The 19189-nt window shown below is 46.8% G+C and overlaps 1 protein-coding gene across 2 annotated transcripts; it reads left to right on the top strand.

Moving 5' to 3' along the window:
• The first annotated feature begins 5639 nt into the window (after positions 1-5639).
• Positions 5640-18881, top strand: PRPS1 (phosphoribosyl pyrophosphate synthetase 1). Of its 2 annotated transcripts, XM_051788012.1 has the most exons (8): positions 6359-6542; positions 7061-7242; positions 8369-8552; positions 8903-9001; positions 10711-10835; positions 12580-12753; positions 13602-13761; positions 16808-18881. In XM_051788012.1, the coding sequence occupies exons 3-8, from the start codon at positions 8448-8450 to the stop codon at positions 16898-16900; spliced, it is 756 nt and encodes a 251-aa protein (XP_051643972.1). In that variant the 5' UTR covers positions 6359-6542; positions 7061-7242; positions 8369-8447; the 3' UTR covers positions 16901-18881. The 2 variants fall into 2 exon arrangements, with proteins under 2 accessions (XP_051643962.1, XP_051643972.1); XM_051788002.1 differs by lacking the exons at positions 6359-6542; positions 7061-7242 and adding an exon at positions 5640-5939.
• Positions 18882-19189: the final 308 nt, after the last annotated feature.

The following is a 19189-nucleotide window of genomic DNA, read 5'->3' on the forward strand; positions in this document are numbered from 1 at the left end:
TACCAGTGACAATGAACAGAAAAGGAACAAAAACTGGGCCACTGCAGGTCCCCCTAAAACACAGGAGAAAAGCAGAAGACCTCGTGTGCTAGTTTTGGCTGGGGTAGAGTTAATTTTTTTCACAGTAGCTGGTATGGGTCTGTGTTTGGATTTGTGTTGATAACACAGGGATGTTTTAGTTATCACTGAGCAGGGCTTACACAGAGCCAGAGCCTTCTCTGCTCCTCACCCCACCCCACCAGCGAGGAGGTTGGGGGGCACAAGGAGCTGGGGGGGACACAGCCAGGACAGCTGCCCCCAACTGACCCAAGAACACACAGTGTCATGTTCAGCATACAAAGCTGGGGGAGAAGGAGGAAGAGGGGGATGTTTGGAGTGATGGCATTTTGTCTTCCCAAGGCTCCACCATATGTAATGATGACTTACTTGCCAGCTGAGGTTAAACCACAACACCTGGCTGTCAGGGGTTAAAGTGTCAAAAGCAGAAGCTGGAAAATCAGCAGGCCTCAAGCAGGAGTCCCAAGATAGGTTTTGTGTCTCGGTGGACTTTGCTGGTCATTGTCAGCTGGAGACAACAACTGGGCACCATGGTTTAAAGCACTTTGAACTCTAATCCCCATGGCGTAGCAGACACATTCTCCTGTCGGGATTTCCATCCTCTCCAAGGTCTTGGCAACACTACACAGGACTTGCAGGAGCCCCAGATACAACAGCAGAGCAAGCTGAATAGCTGGGACCTACTGCTGCTTTCATCATGACCAAGGGAGCCGACAGTCAAATAGAAGTGAGTAATGTCTAAATTTTATCCTCATTTAAAGCACAGTGTCTGGATTTCTGTGTAAAATATCCTAACAAATTCCTCACATAGGCAGTCACAGTGGAGCTGGCCAGGACAACCATGGCTTTAATTGGACATGGGAGAAGTCTGCCAGGGAGGACAAGTATCTCAGCCTGTTTACATCACCCAACCATATCTGGTATACATGAAAACAGTCCATACACTTGTTATGAAACTTTTCTGAAGGTTTTTTTGTCAGGCAGGGCATGAGCAGATGCCTCATCCCACTGCAGCTGCTGCACAACCTCCCAGCCCAGCTGAGATGGTGCCTCTTGCTGTCACTTGTCCCCCACATACAGAGTGAACAGGGAGGGGGAGGAGGTTCTGCAGCTGGACTATTAAAGTTATTTAAAAGCTGTGGTTTTGTGGCAGTAATTCCAGTTTTGCCTCTCTGAGGTTTGTTGCCCATGCCAAGGGCTGGGGAAACAGATGAAAGGGCTGGGGACATGCACCAGGTCTACACACACTGTCCGGGACATTTTACAACTCTCTACTAAATCCCACTTTTGAAAGGCACCTTGGAAATACTCCTGAATCTAATGAATATTCACCTCTTCCTAGAGCAACAGCGGTCCATCCTCAGTTTTACCTGGGCTCCTCAGAAAGGTGCAGTAAAAGTGCTGAGCAGAAAGATCAGGAACCAGGATTAGGACCAGGGACCAGTCAGGATCCTTTAAAGAGCCTTTCATCCCTAAGTCTGTGTTGTTTCCAGTGGACACTTGACAATACCATTTATTTACCAGAGTTTTCACTTTTCCTGACAAATGCTGTGCTGAGCCTCTATGTTTCCACCCCTTCCACCCTTTTTGGCCTTAACTTTTTCTCAGCCTCTCCTTTCCTCTTCATCCTCCCACCCTTTCTCTGCCTCTACTTTTCTTTCCACCTTCCCTCACTTTTTGACCTTCACTTTTTTCCAGCTTCTGCTGGAAGCAAAGAGCAGAGCCTCGTGTTATTGCCCTCAAGTGCCATTCATTAAGGGAACCGGCTGTGAGGCAGGGGATGCACAAGGGAACAGAGAGAAATAAAAACCCTCACCCACAGGCTTTTTTGCATGAAAATGTGTCCTTGATTAGTGGCTGGTGGTAATTGAGTGGCTATTGTATGCAGGAAAGTGCCAAGAGAGGGACAAGGGCTACTTGTCTTGATTGACATCACCATGAAATTTGATGCTGTAAAATGTGCTGCTTAAAACTTCCTGGAAAATACATTCTCAGGTGGTGACAGGCAAAGGTGTTTCTGATGAAGAGCATCTCCACAGAATCAGGTAAATAATTTTTTTTTCCCTCCATTTTTGTGCTTTTCAGGTTCTCCTTAGTTGGATGGTAATCTAATTCACAATTTACAAAACTGGAGGGAACACAGCACCTCAGGCTATGAGCTTGTCCTTTCTGCTACCAAAACCAACTCTGCTTGCCTGTACTGTAAACCACGGGAAAATTAAATAAAATCGTTTAGATTGGAAGTAAATAATTCGATTCATTATATTTTGCTTTCAGAATGAAGCAAGCCCGCTGGAATGAGATGCTTTAATTCTGAATAAGAGTATCCACAACAAGAGCTGAGGCATTTCAATGCACTTTCACATCCAGACTTCAGGCTGTGATCATTTTCCTGAGCATCCTTTGGCAGAAAACCTGACTCACAAGCCAGACTGAGTTTGGTTTTCAGTGGATTCAACCACACAGTCTCTACTTTAATCCCATTAAGGACAAGAACCAGATAAACATCTCACTCTTCAAAGCTGGTTCTCCTTGTCCCTTCTTCACTTAATGTCAAAGCAAACTGCTCAAAGACAAGCTGTGGCTGAGGAACCTCCTTGACAAGTTTTTTTGGCTTTGTTTAACTAGGACTTTGATGCATTAAGAGCTTCTCCTTAATCAAATCCCTGAAGTTATCCTGTTCCAAGAGCTTTGTGAGCAACAGTGATGAATTGTTAGGGCAGGTGGACTTTTGTCCTCATGGACAAAGTGCTGTCTGACCTACAAAGGCATCGTGGAGGCTGAAACACTGAGAGGAGCAGGTGTGTGTGAAAACACACCTGGCCTCCAGCTCAGAACAGGCAAAAAAACCCCAATTAATCTTTGATTTTACAGGTAACAGGTTGCCAGTTTCTGGTTTCAAGGATTAAGGATCTAATTTCTTCTTTTTTTTTTTTTTTTGTCAGATTTTTCACTCCTGCTAATCCCATCTCTGTGGTGTCAGGAGGAACCTGATAGACATGCTGCTTCCAAAGTCCTGTGCAGGGAAAATCAGGCAGAGCTCATCAAGGAGAGGCATCATTTGCATGATTTAATATACCCTCTGCTGCCTTCAGGCTCGGGTTCCCAGTGCCTGGTTCACAACTGAACTGGGAGGGGACTGGGATGTCAGGGCACAGGAGACATTCTGTATTCAAGAGCAGAGGAGGGGAAATGGAATTTAAACCAAGAGTGAAGCAAATATTTCAAAATCAAGGTGCTCTCCAGACCAAAGTCTGGGAGTCCTGTCTACAGTGATGTGGATTTGGGGCAAGAATGTGGTGCTAGAAATTTGGGAGGTATCTGCAAATTCCATCACTCAAAACACCAGGTCGCCACCCAACAGTGAACTTTTTTCACTGTTAGGATGATTTTTGTTTGTTAAGATGATTTTTGCTTGTTAAGATGACCAGTGTTTACCAGATTAGAAGTAAAGGGCTGCATTCTTCCTTCCCCATTCCTTGGACTTGTTGCCTGCCACAGCATTTCACAACTGCTGACAGTTACACCAAAAAAATCGAAATTACCATATATTGATTTCCAACTACATTAATGCCAAACCTGGGAATTAAAATCCATTTTAGTCCAGACAAATTCCAAGTTTAATGATGCTCTACAAAGTGTTACAGAAAACCTCCCCAAAGTATGTTTCTGTAGTTATTAATTTACAGGTCTTTGGGGATAGTGGCAGCAGCATTTGGGGCCAGGATAGTTGCAAGATGAAATAATGAAAACATGACCAGCCTCTGAGAATTCTGGACTATTTCTTCAGGTTGAATTCTCAAGGACTCCAAGTAATAACTTATCCCTGCTAAATTCACTGCAGGGGTTTATTATCTCTGAGACAGTCAGGTAACACGAGTAGGAATTACCCACCTGCATGAAAATTCTAAAGAAGCTGTTTGTGGCTTATCTTGTATATTTTTTTTTTTGTATATTTATATATACATGTCAATCTTCCTCCTTCATTGTGTGGGGAAACAAACAAGCACAGACAGGGAGCGAATAATCACTCATTTAATGTCATCATTACACTGGAAATGTGAGCAATTATCAATTCCTGCACTTCCTGTGATGAACCACGGGGGTCTTTTATTTTGCAGGGGTTTATAATAACGCATACAAGTTAAAATTACTTTATTTCCTTAAAAACAGTGAAGTTGAGACAATTAAGTCTTAAAAAACATACAGGACTATATTTGCCTATTAACAATGACTGGAGACTGGATCAGAAATGTAGAACGAGAATAAACCACAATAAAAATCACGTTGGTGGGATTCTTGGGGGGGGGGGGGTGTCTCCTGTGAGTTGGACTTCACGTTCCTTGTGATTCCCTCCCAACTCAGAACCTTCTATGATATCCAGGTTTAAAGGTTAAAAATCCAGGTTTAAAGGTTAAAAGCCGTTAAGCACAACGTTTATTTTTTGCCAAAGATAAACTAATCTGCATAATGTAACCCCGTACAGGCTGATCATTCACAGAACACTAATTGGGTATTAGTCTGTAGTTTGGTATGTATTATATATATATAATTAGACATACGAGATAGATTTATAGCTAATATATATATATATATACACACCTATATATGTATGTATATATATTAGTTACATATAAATACCTTAATTATGTAAGTGTATAAATTATATTGGAAATGTCTATCTCGTATTGGCCTCATTAGCCACCAGTGTGCCTGTAATAAATGCGGACAGAGCCTTCCTAAATCTTCGTTTGTGAAGCCTAGCCATGAGGATGATGATGATGATGGTATAAATTATATATTATATATAACTGGGTATAAAATTGGATACAAAACCCCGATTATAAATGTAAAAAAAAAAAAAAAACTCAGAATTTAAACAGCCTGTTCCAACAGCACCCACGCGGGTTTTAACACTGATCCAGAATAAAAACACCCCCGGGAGGGCACAGCCGGGGGCGCCGCAGCGCCGGGCTCGGTGCCCCCGAGCACGGCCCGCTCCCGGGGCCCGGCGGTGGCGCGGCGGGCCCGGTGTCACCCGGTGTCACCCGGTGTCACCCGGTACCGCCTCACGCGCGGCCCGCGGGGTGACGCCAGCTCCGCGCAGCGCCGCGCAGGGCGCTGGCGGACGGACGCAGCGGGCGCGGGCTGGCCGGCATGCTGAGGTAAACACCGCCGCGGCGCCGCGGGGCCCCGCTCCCGCCGGCGGGGACGCCTCTGGGCCGGCGGGGGACGCGGGCACGGCGCCCTGAGGCGGCACCGGGGGCATTTTCCGCCTCCTTCCCCCCGCCATGACGAGGCGCCATCATGGCCGCCGGGGGGGGACGGTGGCGCCCGCCGCGCGACACGTGGGGCAGCGCCGCCGGAGCGGGCCGGCCTGGCCAATCGCAGCCCAGGCCGGCAGGTAGCGACCAATCGCAGGCAGTTTCCTGCTCTACGCCCCGCCCCTAAGAGGCGGGGGTAGCGCTCAAGCCACGCCCACCGACGCGGCGTGACGGCAAAGGGCCACGCCCCCTAACGCCCAGAAACCAATAGGGAGCGTGCGGGGGTGTGTCCGTGGGGCGGGGAGGCTATAAAGCGTTGGCGCGGCGGGCGGGAAGGGGTAAGATGGCGGCGTAGGGACGGCCGGCGTGATCTGCGCCCACTGTGCTGCGTCCGCGCAGGAGGCGGGCGGGTCCCCGCACGGCAGCCGCGGGCGCTGCGAGGTGGAGCGAGGAGCAGCACGAGGGGAAGAGCGGCGCCGCCGGTGCAACCGCCACCATGCCCAACATCAAGATCTTCAGCGGGAGCTCGCACCAGGACCTGTCGCAGAAGATCGCCGACCGCCTCGGCCTGGAGCTGGGCAAGGTGGTTACCAAGAAGTTCAGCAACCAGGAGACATGGTGAGGCGGGGCGGGGCGCGGCCACACTACAGCTCCCAGCGGGCCGCGCGGCGCTGCGGCGCTGGGGGCCCGCGGGGCGCCGCGCGGGGGCTCATGGGGGCTGTAGTTCTTGGGCCCTGCGGCCGGGCCCGGCCGGCGAGCGGCGGGGCCGCGCTCGGACACGTCCCTGGAGCGCTCCCGCCGCGATCCCGCTGCACCGGAGCCCTCCGGGACATCCCACCCCCTTTCTACGGGCACAGACGGGTCTCCGTGCGGGCCAGGTCGGGCCGCGGTGCCCCCTGACCTCGGAGCCATGTGCGGGCCCCGGCGCTCGGGGCCTGCCCCGCACGGATTCCCACCGGCGGGTCTGGGGCTTCCCCGGGGCGGTGCGGGGCTCCTGCGCGTGGATCTGTGTTGGAGCCGTGGACTTGGCCAGCCGGACCTTGCCCCCTCCGCCCCAACGCCAGGAGCTGATGGGATGGTTCCAGAGCTTCCACCTGCATTGACCAGGCTCTTCATCCTTAGTCCAGACTGCGATGACTTGATGCTTGACAGTTTTGTGCTTAGCGTGTAGCTGATGCCTTTAAACTACTCTGAAGAGCATCAGAGTCTTGAAAAGTATTGGTACTTAAAAATGCTGATAAATGCTACTTAAAAGTGTTGATAAAATTGTTCAGGAAAGAGGAAAAGCTCACACCATCATGCAACCCAGTCATGTAGTCTGTGTTCCCCCCAAGCTCTGAAACCTAGGATTCATCTTAAGTTATGTACCTATGCCTTGTAAGCCTTGCTGGCATCCTACATGAAGCTAAAAAAGAGATTAAAAATTGTTCAGAGCTCTTAAAGCTTACTTTGGAGAAGTACACTGAGCATGTCTACGCCACGCAGTATAGTATGAAGAACCTTGACTGATTGTCCCAGCCCACTCCTTTCTTCTGGAGACAGTATTTTTTATTTTCCAGGAGAATCCAGGATGTGCAGGTGGCATAGAATATCAAGTTTCTCTTGCATGGGTATTGATTGTAATTGGAAACTTCAGAGGTGGTACAAAGAGTTGTAGAGGAGATGGGAAAAGAGCCTGTTTGATTTACAGCCTTTGCACTGTTTTACTGTCCTTTATTAACTACTCTTTACCCACCCAGTTGGCTGGCCAGAAGATTCTTATGTCAGCAGATAATGTGACTTAAAGACCTAACAGACATCTTATTTAAAGCCCAATAAACTGACAACAGATGCATCCCAGAAAGAGTAAGATTGTTTTAATGGAATAATTCAGATACTTTTGACAAGCAGTCTCTTGAATCAGCTTAATATTAGTCTACTAGTAAGTACAGTTGGAGCTGACATTTATGTGCTAATTGCTGTTACATTTTAGAGTTCTCATTGACTGAAACTCTCCATAAGAGACTAATGAATACTGTAGGTCAGTGTGCAGTAATGACAGCAGCTCACTGGTGGATTTTGAGCAGTAAGACTATAAATACCTAAAAGTCATCAAAAACGGGTTGAAGAGGAGAGAAAGAGCAGAAAAGGAAATATTAAAATTAGAATTCCACCCTGAGGAGCTCTATAAGTGAAACCATTAGGAGTGGAGTGGGTGATTTTTCATGGAGCTGAATGTAGCCTCAGTCTGCAGAGTGGGTGAGCACCTCCAGTGCAACAGGAAAGTAACCATGGAAGAGTCCTCAGTGGACTGACTTCTGGTTACTTCCAGATCTGTAGCAGGCTCCTCTGAACTAAGATGATGGAAATGCTCAGTGGTTAATCTGTTTTTGGCATCGTTGCCCCATACGAAGCCTCACCCCCAAGACTGCTGTTGCCTTTCCCACTCTGTGTCTGGTGCAGGTGTCTCCATACGAGCACTGGAACTGGCATTTTGCTGCTGGCAAACAGGACCTTTGGCTTGTGTTCAGTCCCTTCATCAGCAGGGATTAGTGTGCATTGCATCCAGAAGGAAATTAACCCCAAAAGCCTTTCCAGAGGGAAATGGCTGGAGGGCTTCTCCATTTGAGCCAGTGAAAGGCTGTTATGGCTCTAAATCTGATGGTTGGCTGCAGTGTAGCTTTGGTAGCAGTTTGACCCTGCTTTGTCTGCTGACTGCCCATGGTCCTTGCCTCCTTTACACTGCTGCTTTTAGAGGTGGTTGTACTTGTGATTCAGGGGGAGCAAGGCCTGCTCTGGGGTGTTTACATGCCCAGCTTGTGTTGAGATCAGGAGTACAGGCTGAGTGCTTTTAGCCTTGCTGGCTGGACCATTAGATTTGATGAGTGAGTGCTGTAAAATAGCTACTGAGCAAACAAACAGCAGTGTTGCTGCTAAACAGCCCTGATTATAGGACACTGTCCCCCACAGACCCCTGGCAATGCAGTGCCCTGGTTGCTCTGCAGGCACAGGTAATGGCTGTTTTTAATTTGTGTGTTTGGCTACAACTCTCCTTCATCTGTTCCCAGCGTGGAAATAGGCGAGAGTGTGCGAGGGGAGGATGTCTACATCGTGCAGAGTGGCTGTGGTGAAATCAATGACAATCTGATGGAGCTCCTCATCATGATCAATGCCTGTAAGATTGCCTCAGCCAGCAGAGTCACGGCTGTCATACCCTGCTTCCCTTACGCTCGGCAGGACAAAAAGGACAAGGTGAGGGATGTGGCAAAGGGTTTCTGTGGGGAGGGTGAATGCACACCTTGAAAGTCCTGTCTGCTGGATGGGCTTCAGATGGAGTTTTATCTCCTCCTCTGCGTATTCAACCTGTTTTAATTTCTTTGAACTTCAGGGCGTCAGAGTGCAAATTCATCTTTTCATAAAGGTCTAGTTCTTTTTGAAAATACACCAAGTTCTAATCACCAGTTGATGAAAAGATGCAATGTTAATGAGTGCTCCTTTTAGTAACTGCTTGTGAATCATTGCCTGGAAGCAGAAGGCTGACATCTTGATGGAGGAGTTGAACTTGTCTTAAATTCTGATTTTTTTTTTTTTTTCTGTACTAGAGTCGAGCTCCAATCTCTGCCAAGCTGGTTGCAAACATGCTCTCTGTGGCAGGTGCAGACCACATAATCACCATGGACCTGCATGCATCTCAGATTCAGGTAGGAGCTAAAATCAGGGAAGTATTTACCAGCTCAAGGCTGAGCTTCTGGACTGCCCTGCTTTCCAGTCATTGCTTTTTTTTTTAGGCACAGCAGTGCAAACTTGGGAATTTGGGACTGGAAAGGACTTGTAGCATCAGTCAGAAGAGGGTGGGGAGGTGGGTAACAGGTTCATCTGTAAATGAAATTACAGTTGCTTTTGATCAGACCAAGCATATTGAGTCTTATGTAAATGAAAGTTGGGCTAAGAAATGATCACTGCAGCTTTGTTGCCACTCTGACACTCTGTATTCTTAACTAGAACTTTGAGGAATTTGAGAGTAGAGCTTTCTGGTATTTACTGGGTTGCCACAGAGAAGAGAGCAGTTAGCTCTGCCCCCACATGTCCTGGCACAGCTGCTTGTGAGGGTTCTGTTGCCCAGGACAGTGATTCGATAACTTGCTGCTGGCAAGATGGGCAATCCCACTGGTATCCAAGCAGTGCCACCCTCCCACATAAGTTGGCTTTGGTTCTCCCCTGAGCTGCTGGTGAATTGAAAATCATTCATAGGCTTTGTTGGCTTATGAACAGAATAGTCTCACAAAGCAATTTAAGTCACGACCAGAACTGTGTAAGGAAACTCTCAAGAGCGTGTGCCAGGGAGAGGAGCAGCTGCAAGCTGTATTTTTAGTCTTGTTTCTTTCCACCTTGAGCAAATGCCCTGAGACCAAGAAAACTCAGTGCAACTGAGAGGGGGTGTGGCCGAGGGAGGGATGTCTGTTGTATGGCTGAAAACTCTGAATCCAGAAGGGGTAAGGTATCTACTGCCTGGTGAAGGAGGTGGCCTGGCTGTCTTTTTAACAGTTGAAAGTGCAGTCATTCACACTTCAGTATGATTTGCCCAGAAATACTTTGTCTCAGATGAAAAAAAAAAAAAATAAAATCCGTGGGGGACACAGCTGAGAAGACTTTCAGAAAGATCATGAACTGACCGAGCCCAGGGGGGTACACTCCTCCTTAAGAGCTCAGAGTTGATGTGTGCCACAGGCTCGACCTCTCACCAGCAGCAGTGGTGAGATTTAAAGGAATAACTTGTGTATATGTGCTTCCAACATCTGGCTGGTTTCAGCCTGGTTCTTGCAGCTGCTCTGTTGCTGAGCATAGAAGGAATAATGGCAGGAAGGATCTGTTACCCCTGTACCTTGGATTAAGTGCCCCCCACTCTCCTGCCTATTGCTCCAGGATTAACTTCTGTCATTTAGCGACCTTTGAAGTTTACCTGGAGGACTCTGCAGGGTCACTGTAATGTTGTGGAACCAGCTGCATTAGTTTAAAGGCAGATGTTACTCAAGCCTGTTTTGTATATGTGAACAGTTTGTGTAATGAGCTTTAGAGATTGACTCTGTAAACAGGCAGCCAGCTGCTCTGGAAATGAGTGCATTTGATGCTGGCTTTCTGCACTCCCCTAGGACAGAAGTAGTTCCATGTTGTGGAGGTGTTAGATGTAAAGTGTTACTTACGCTGCTAAACTATTCCTGGCTCTGAAGACTTCTTACATTACTATTCTGTGTATCCCAAAAGCTACTGCCCATACATTAAGGGAAGTAAAAAGGAAAGCTGAAAGCTGTGGAAAGGTGATGACTACATAGCTGACCACATAGAAGGCTTCTTACAGCTCTTTCTGGCACGTGACCTTCAGCTACATCTGTTCCTGTTGTCTTCCTTGCAGGGATTTTTTGATATCCCTGTTGATAATTTATATGCCGAGCCTGCTGTATTGAAATGGATCAAAGAGAATATTGCAGAGTGGAAGAACTGCACCATTGTCTCACCAGATGCTGGTGGAGCCAAGAGGTAAGCTGTCAGACAGGCAGCTGGAGGTGCTGCTTCTGTGTCTACTCAAATTCCTAAGAGTGCTCGTGACCTTGTTTTAAAGAGACGTGTTCCTTCTGCCAGGCTGCCTTCCCAGACAGTCTGTGACAGCTAGTGAAGAGTGGTCAGGTATGCTTTCTAGGGAGTGTTTAGAAGGTTTCTTGGGCTACATGGGGGATTAAATAGCTTCTAGGATTACAGCTGCATAGGTAGAAATTGTGCAATTGCTACATCCTTCAGACTGAAACAATTTTTTTGTAGACGAGTAATTACTCAGGTTGAAGAAGGAAATAGTGTAGCTGTGCCAAGACAAGGTGACTGCTGCTGGTTAATCATGCATTTTTATCCAGGCTGTTTTCTTTGCAGAATGAAGCTTAATCTACTGAGGCCTTTTCTTACTGTACTACCTTGGATTTGAATATCTAGCTGTGCCTTAAGCCTGCTGCCACTCTTCCTCTTCCCTGAGAGCGAAGAAGATAGATGGTTGCTTTCTAAAAAGCAGCAGCATATGTTATAGCACACTTCTATTTTGATAGCCTGACAATCTCCCATCTTTCTGCAGACAAACGTGCCAGTTTGTGGGCAGTTCAGAATGTTCTTAGGTGCTTTTGGGGAGAAACTAGGCTTTTCCATGATGCTTTTATGTAAGGGCTACATGTGAACAGCAAAGGGATGCATATGTGTCCTTGAATCCAGGACTGTCACACCAAAATGTGTGCTGATCTGATTCACATCTTCAAAGTGCTTTAAGTGATGTGTTACAAACAGCCAGGAGGCACCAACACTGTAGGTCCCTGAATATCTTCCACAGCCTCATTGTGGTCCATGTATTGGTCAAGACCTGTATATTCAGATATTTCTGTAGCTTGTTGCATAACACAGTATGGGAAGTGCCAAGTCAGCCAGATATAATCTGAATCCTGAAAAAACCTTCTCAAAAGCCACTTAAACTGAAATGTGTCGATGTTGGCTGGTGCAATATTTTAAGGAGATATGCAAAGCCAAATACTTCAGTGGAGAGTTTAGTTTGACAGTCTTGTGTAGGACTCTCAGAGTGATAAGTCTGATCTAGTGGGGGTAGGAGTCTACTTATCTCAAGTGCAGAATTTCTTAGTGCTGTGTGTATTTTGTTCCTTCCAGTCTTAATGCTTTCAAACTCTTCACTGTTCATCAGTATCAATATATGAAGTTTAGGTCCCTCTGGTAAGGTTGTTCTGTGGTCACTTTAACAGGAATAAATAAATTTGAGGTGGTGGACTTGAATTTCCTGGTTGTGTACTCCTGCCACTGTCACTGTACCAGTGCTTCTGTGCACAGTGATTGAATGCTTACAAGAGTGCAAGTAGATTCCTGTCATAGCCTTAAGCCTTTACAGTGTACTGTTATAAAGATGACAACTTCCCAAGTGTTTGGATCACCTCAGGTTTGCTGAACTTGCTGGTTAACGTTTGTTTTCACCTTAAATGCAAATTAGTTTACAGTGGTCATGATGAAAGACCTTTATCTTAATCTAGTTGCTGTCACTGGGAGAGATTATACCAGAGGTTGCAAGCTCAGCTGCTCGAAGGGAAACTAAGGTGGCGAAGTGCCTTTTATTAATTGCTTGGGAGCAGCAACAGATGTGGTGACAGCTTCTCTTAGTGCAGTTTGTGCTTCATATTAAGAGGGATTTGATTGGAGCTGCTTTGTGGAGTTAAGTGTTGTCTGGAAACTGTTCTCTCTTCAGAGTGACCTCCATTGCAGATCGGTTGAATGTAGACTTTGCCCTCATCCACAAGGAGCGCAAGAAGGCCAACGAGGTGGATCGCATGGTGCTGGTGGGGGACGTGAAGGACAGAGTGGCCATCCTGGTGGATGACATGGCAGACACGTGTGGCACCATCTGCCACGCTGCAGACAAGTGAGTGGGGCTGCCTGCTGCTCTGCTAACTCAGAAACCCATTGTTAGGGGACACCGTGTAATGAGTTAATCAGAGGATTTGCACGGCGGGTTTCGCCAAGTCTCCTACAGCTCCTTGGTTATCTCGGGTCATACAAAACGAGTAAAAAGCCCGGTTAAAGTTCTGCCAGAAAACCATAGTGCCTTTTTTTTATTATTGCTTGAAAAATACTTGTGCTGAAAGGAGACAATCACTTGTGTAGAAAGGAGACTAGACCATCACTGGCCATGCCAGGTAGAACCAGGTGCTGTCTGGTCCATCAGCTGAAGATCATACATCTGAATTTCTATTACAAGTAAGCTTTTCAAACTTTGGTATCATTCAAGCCTTCTACACTAGAAACTACCAGCATATGCAGCATCATTAACAGTGTTAAAGACTCTATTAAATACAGTATTCAGTATTAACACAGTTAAATACTAACTCAGTGTTAAACACTCTATTAAATACAGTATTCAATATTAATGCAGTTAAATATTAACACAGAGTTAAATACTCTATTAAATACAGTGCAAAAGTATTAACACGGTATTAAATATCTGCTGCCTTGTGTAGGCAAAATCACAGAAGGTGATTTGTATGATCTGTTCCAAATGTTCCAGAGCTAAGAACAATGTTCTTTTCAATGTGTGCTTTGCCTGTGGTGGATTTTATGTTACTTGTTAAACTGTTTGGGTTTTTTTCCCCCCCCCCCAAGTCAGTAGTGGGCTGGAGAGGGGAATCAAAGGTAGCCTGTCTCCTAAGCATTTATGTCAGCTTAATACCTGCTGAGAATTACTCATCCTTCTCCTTTACTTCCCCCTCGCAGGCTTGTGTCAGCTGGAGCCACCAAAGTTTATGCCATCTTAACTCATGGGATCTTTTCTGGGCCAGCAATTTCTCGGATCAACAATGCCTGTTTTGAGGCAGTTGTAGTCACAAACACAATACCCCAGGAGGACAAGATGAAGCAGTGCCCTAAAATCCAGGTGAGCATCTACTTCTGTCACTCCTTGGGGGTGGTAACACTTGGCTATTCACCTGTTGGGGTGAAAATCCCATAATACTGTCTAATGCTGACAACAGTTTTATTGGTAGTGCAGTCAGCCTTGACTAGTTCTCTTGGTTCTATTGCTGTGGGGTAACAGGTTACAGTGATAAAATGCAGCTTCTAATCCAGCTCATCTCAAACAGTTCATTAAAGTAAACTTTTTTTCAGGGCTTGTCTTACCTAGATCAGATCTCTGATTTAATGGGGCCACAATGTAAGCAAGCAGCTGGCTGTGTGCCCTCTGGAGCAGTGATGTGCTGATGACCTGCAGTACTGAAGCAGAAGTAAATAAGAACTTCTGACATCGGTGCTGACAGCTTTGTTGTGCTTCTGTCACTTAATGCCCAGCTCTTTAAACAGAATATCTGGCCTGTGAAGCAAAGTGAGTGTGGTCTGGGGAAGGTGAATGCTTCCTAACAGCAGTGCAGATGAGCTGGAAGAGGGAGTCCCAGCCTTGTCCCATTGACATGCCTTGCTGGTTTGACCAAGAGCAGCTGACACAGCTCCACAGCACAATGCTCAGGTCCTGCTCCAGAAACTCTATGTCTCTCCTGTACTGAGGAGCCCAGAACTGGACACAGCACTCCACATATGCCTCACCAGGGTTGAGCAGAGGGGCAGGATCACCTCCTTGACCTGCTGGCAACATTCTTCCTAATGCACCCCAGGACACCACTGGCCTTCTTGGCCCCCCAGGGCACGCTACTGGTCATGGACAGCTTGTTGTCCCCCAGGACCCCCAGGTCCTTCTCTGCAGAGCTTTCCAGCAGGTCACCCCCAGCCTGTGCTGGTGCCAGGGGTTATTCCTTGGCAGGTGCAGGATTCTGCCCTTGCTTTTGTGGAACTTCAGATAGTTTCTCTCTGCCCATCTCTGCAACCTGTCGAGGTCCTTCTGAAGGGCTGTACAGCACTTTGGGGTATTGACCACTCCTCCCAGCTTTGTGTCACCAGCAAACTTGCTGAGGAGGTACCTGTGCCTTCCTCCAAGTCATTGATGTGTAAGTTAAACCACACTGGGCCCAATATAGAACCCAGGGACACCACTAGTGACAGGCCTCCAAATAGACCCTGTGCTACTGATCTCAACCCTCTTGGATCTGCCCTTCAGCCAGTTCTCAGTCCATGTCACTGTCCACTCATCCAGTCTACACTTCCTGAGCTGCCTATGAGGATGTGAGACAGTGTCAAAAGCCTTGCTGAAGTCAAGCTAGACAATAGCCACTGCTCTCCCTTCACCCACCCAGGCAGTTGTTTCATTGTAGAAGGCAATCAGGTTGGTCAAGCGTGATTTACGTTCAGTGAATCCAGGCTGATTTCTCCCAGTCACCTTGTTGTCATCCTTGCAGACAGAGATGGCCTCTAGAATAAGGCATTCCATCACCTTTCCAGGGACTGAGGCAAGACTGACTGGCCAGTAGTTCCCTGGGTCTTCCTTCTTGCTTCCCTCCAGCCCTCAAGTCACCTCTCCTGATCACCACAGCTTTTCAGAGATGATCATGCATAGCCTGACTCTGATGTGTGCCAGCTCTCTCAGCACTCGGGGGTGCATCCCATCAGGGCACAGGGACTTGTGGATGTCAAGTCTGCCCAGGTGTTCTCTAACCCGATCCTCTTTGACCAAGGGAAAGTCTTCCTTCCAGCATTCCTTTACCCTGGTCTCCTGCTTGTCAGTGCAGACCAATGCAAAGAAGGCATTCAGTAACTGCCTTCTCTGCATCCCCTGTCTCCAGGGTCCTCTTTCCATTTAGTAACAGGCCCACATTATCCTTTGTTTTCCTTTTGTTATTCATGTGTTTGAAAAAGCCTTTCATCTTGTCCTTGACATCCTTGGCCAGATTTAATTCCAGATGGGCCTTGGCTTCACAGCACAAATATCTAGGACACAGGCATTTGGAGAAGCTCTGGAAAGTGACTGGCACTGCTCAGACTGGTACTGTGGTGTGAGTGTAGCAGGTTCCCCACTACTGGGCTGCTGGTGGAAGGGAAGCTGAACTGTTTGAAGCTGCAATCAGTTTTAAGCTTTTGGAAGTACATTACAAGCTGATGGCAAACTGCTATTGGGTTGCATTTTTGTCAGCACTAACTTCTGGATGATATTCCTGCAACATCTAAAGCATGCCTGATGCTTCAGCTTCTTTCCAAGCTCCACACTACAGCTGGTGTAGGCAAAATGTTAAACTGGCAATCAGTCTGTAAATAGCTGTAGCCAAAGATTGCAATGGAGCAGTTTTCTAGGCTCTCATTTAACACCTCTTTTACTCTGACGTCTGATGTTCCATGTTGAGGAATACAGAACTAAAGGATTTCTCATGAGTCATATGCTCTGTCTGCTCTGCAGCTTTTGAGGGTTTTTTTGCTTCCCTTCGTAGACAAACTATCTGAAAGAGATGTTAAATATGGTTTTCACTTAGTTTCCTTAACATACCATGAACATGGTGCTTCTTACTGAGGGTACATATATAGAAATGCTGTAGCTCCTGGGACTCAGAGCTGAGATTTGACTAAGACTCAACTTTCCCTCCTGGTTCCTGTCTGACCCCACCAGATGGAGCCAGCACAGCACCCAGGAGCTGAGCTGTGGCACAGCAGCTTCATTTCTCAGACTGCTGGCAGCGATGGTAAAATCTCTTGGCTCAGAGGAAGGGATCTAATCTTGATTTAGATTCCTCTAACTTCTCTGCAAGCTACACAAAGTGAGGCCTGGGGTACACAGACTTAGGGAGTCTCAGCAAAGCAAAGTGGCAATAGACTCTAACACTGACAGAGATCAACAGTCAAATAATATTTGTAGTGCTATATGTAGAGTATCTTCAGGCTTATATGTAATTAAATCCCAATTCTGTGTAGAAGTTATTTGCCTTCATCTGGTGCGTTATAAGTGTTGGTGATGAGTTTATTCTTTAAGTTCTTCCTAACTTCCCAGATGTTCTTCTAGGCTTGATGTCTTTTCCCAGTGATGCTGATCCACCTTTCTTCCCCTCCAGGTGATTGACATCTCAATGATCCTTGCAGAGGCCATCAGGAGGACTCATAACGGGGAATCTGTTTCCTACCTGTTCAGCCATGTCCCTTTATAACAACAGATGTCAGCTGCTGCTTGTATGGCTTTTTTTTTTTAAAAAAAACCAAAAGTTGTTCAGCTTGTTGTAAAGTTCAGTAGAAGACTCTGCTTGTTCCAGTGCAGTTCTCCACAGCTCCTGCTTAAGTCAGGCTTACTGGCCCTGGTCCCAACACTGGGAGGCTGGAGGGGGGAAGCTCATCTCTGTAACACTCCAACTCCACCAGCAACCCTGTGCATGGGGCTCATCAGTAGTGTTGACTCAATTCTGCAGGTCTGTGGAGAGCAGGACTGACACCTGGCTAATTGCCACAATTATTTTGAGGGGGGGAGGGAGAGGGTTTGTCTGTGGGCAGGGTTAGATGATCTGGCACGTGCACCCTAAATTGTTTGGGAAGTAGAGCTCCCTAGGACATGTTGATCTGGATCTACAGCAAGAGCCCAAGAGACTGCTGGCTGTTTTACCACTCTGTACCTGACAGCCCTTGGAGAGTGGTGGGGAAGGTTTGTGTCTTGGCCAAGCTTGACCCTACTTGAAGCCCTGGGATAAACCTAGGAGGTGGTTCTGCTACAGCTTCCTCCCATGAAAGGAGATCAGTGTAGCTTGCAAACTTGAATTCCTCTTATTGCTGATGAAATTAAATGCCCTTTAGTGTGCTACACAGCAAAGTGAAGGTGAGAGCAGAGTCTGTGCAGGGCTGTGTTAGCTCAGTGGGGAAGGTGCATCCTGGACAAGTGGTTTTTTTCTCTCTTACATAGAGGACCCTTGGTGGTTGTGTGCTTCAGTTTCTAGTGCAGGCTAAAACCAGCTTCTCAGTTTCACAGCTTCCTGTTAGCCCTGCTAGCAACTAGAGAACTGCTGTCATGTACTGCAGCTGCACCTTGACCTGCTGTGCAAAGCCCTGACCCTTTTTTACCAGTACAGTAGTAAACCAAGCCTCTTTATGCCACAGTAGCATGGTTGTTGCATCTAGCAAGTGCCTGCTCAGACGCTGGGGTGACCTAATCCACAACAGCTTTGTGTCCAGCTGGCTTAGCCTCTCATTGCCTGCAGTCCTGTAAGTTACTGACACATTGTTTGTTTGTCCTGCTCATTGTCTGCCTTGCCTTCAAAGTGTTGCTCCTCACAAAATATCTTAAGGCAAGGAGCACTGCAGGTTGCAGGACTATGGAACTCAAAGAAACCTTTGGAGTAGGTGTGATGCTGCTCAGGAGTGCTCACAGCAATGGTTTGAAGAGGCTGGTGATACATAAGTACTGGGAAAACTGCAGATCTAACACCAACCTGACAGGCCACAAAGTGCCTGAAAGAAAAATACCAAAACTAGAGCTGGCTGAGGCTCTTAGATGTAATAAGTATCATCTGAAACTTGAATACTTAGTAAATATACCAGACAATCGTAAGGTAAACTGCTGAGTCTCTCTTGAACTCTTACCGGTTTATAGACCAAGCATTTTTATTCTGGGGTTTTTTTGGGTTTGTTTTTTTTTTTTTTTATAAGCACTCCTCTTTTAATTGTTTTTGAGCTGGAGGAAGGGAAAAAGGGAAAAGAAGGAACTTGAAATTACTTTCTAGAGTAACCAGCATGGCTTTGAGAGGCTGGGGGCTGGGGTATAAGTGGAACTAACTGAAAGACTTGGTTAAAATCTAGGGAAGTACTTCTTTAGTTGTGCCTTTTACTGAAGACTTCTCTCCCTTCCCAAACTCCTGTCCTGTGGCAACGTTAACACTTCTATTAGTGTAGGGCTTTTTTTTTTTTTTTTTGTATAAGAATTGGTGTTTTTGTCTGGAAACTGTGCATCTCTCGCTTCTTTGCTTTGCATCCTGCACTGAGCTCTCCCGAGAGTCCGTGATTCCGCCTCCTGTACGGGAGCCCCTGCTGCCACCCCGCTGCTGCCCTGAGAGCCAGGACTGCGGAGCAGCGCTGAGAGGATTTTCAGCAGCATTTGTGTTCAAAGTTAAGACCTGATGAAGGAATTAAACTTTTATTTAAAAACCACGGCCTCTGCCTGTTAAGTGCTTCGAAAAACCTTAAGGGGATGTGTGAGTCGGGTCACTTGAAAGGCAGGCAGATCATGAAGTAGTTCTATTTGGAAGGGACCTTGGAAGGTCATCTGGTTTAACCCTCGTGCATGGGTTGGCTCTGCTCAGGTTGCATGAAAGGAAAAGCATGGGACCAAGCTGCTTCTCTTAGTGAGCAGTGGCTTTTGTCTCTGCTTTCCTTGACTTAATTATTAGAGGTGGCAGTGCAGTTTCTCTTGTACTGTTTAATTATGTATCTGAGCGGATTTGTTCACATAATGTTCA

Source organism: Manacus candei, unplaced genomic scaffold (genome assembly GCF_025592945.1).
Source record: "Manacus candei isolate 608988 ecotype Guabito, Panama unplaced genomic scaffold, ASM2559294v1 h1tg000003l, whole genome shotgun sequence".
In the NCBI taxonomy this organism is placed as follows: Eukaryota; Metazoa; Chordata; class Aves; order Passeriformes; family Pipridae; genus Manacus; species Manacus candei.

Bases quoted from the DNA above. Each gene is read 5' to 3' on its own strand.
- PRPS1 (XM_051788002.1), top strand. From the start codon at position 5,818: ATGCCCAACATCAAGATCTTCAGCGGGAGCTCGCACCAGGACCTGTCG. The intron at 5,940-8,368 runs GTGAGGCGGGGC...ATCTGTTCCCAG, and splicing joins TTCAGCAACCAGGAGACATG to CGTGGAAATAGGCGAGAGTG. The intron at 10,836-12,579 runs GTAAGCTGTCAG...TTCTCTCTTCAG, and splicing joins GATGCTGGTGGAGCCAAGAG to AGTGACCTCCATTGCAGATC.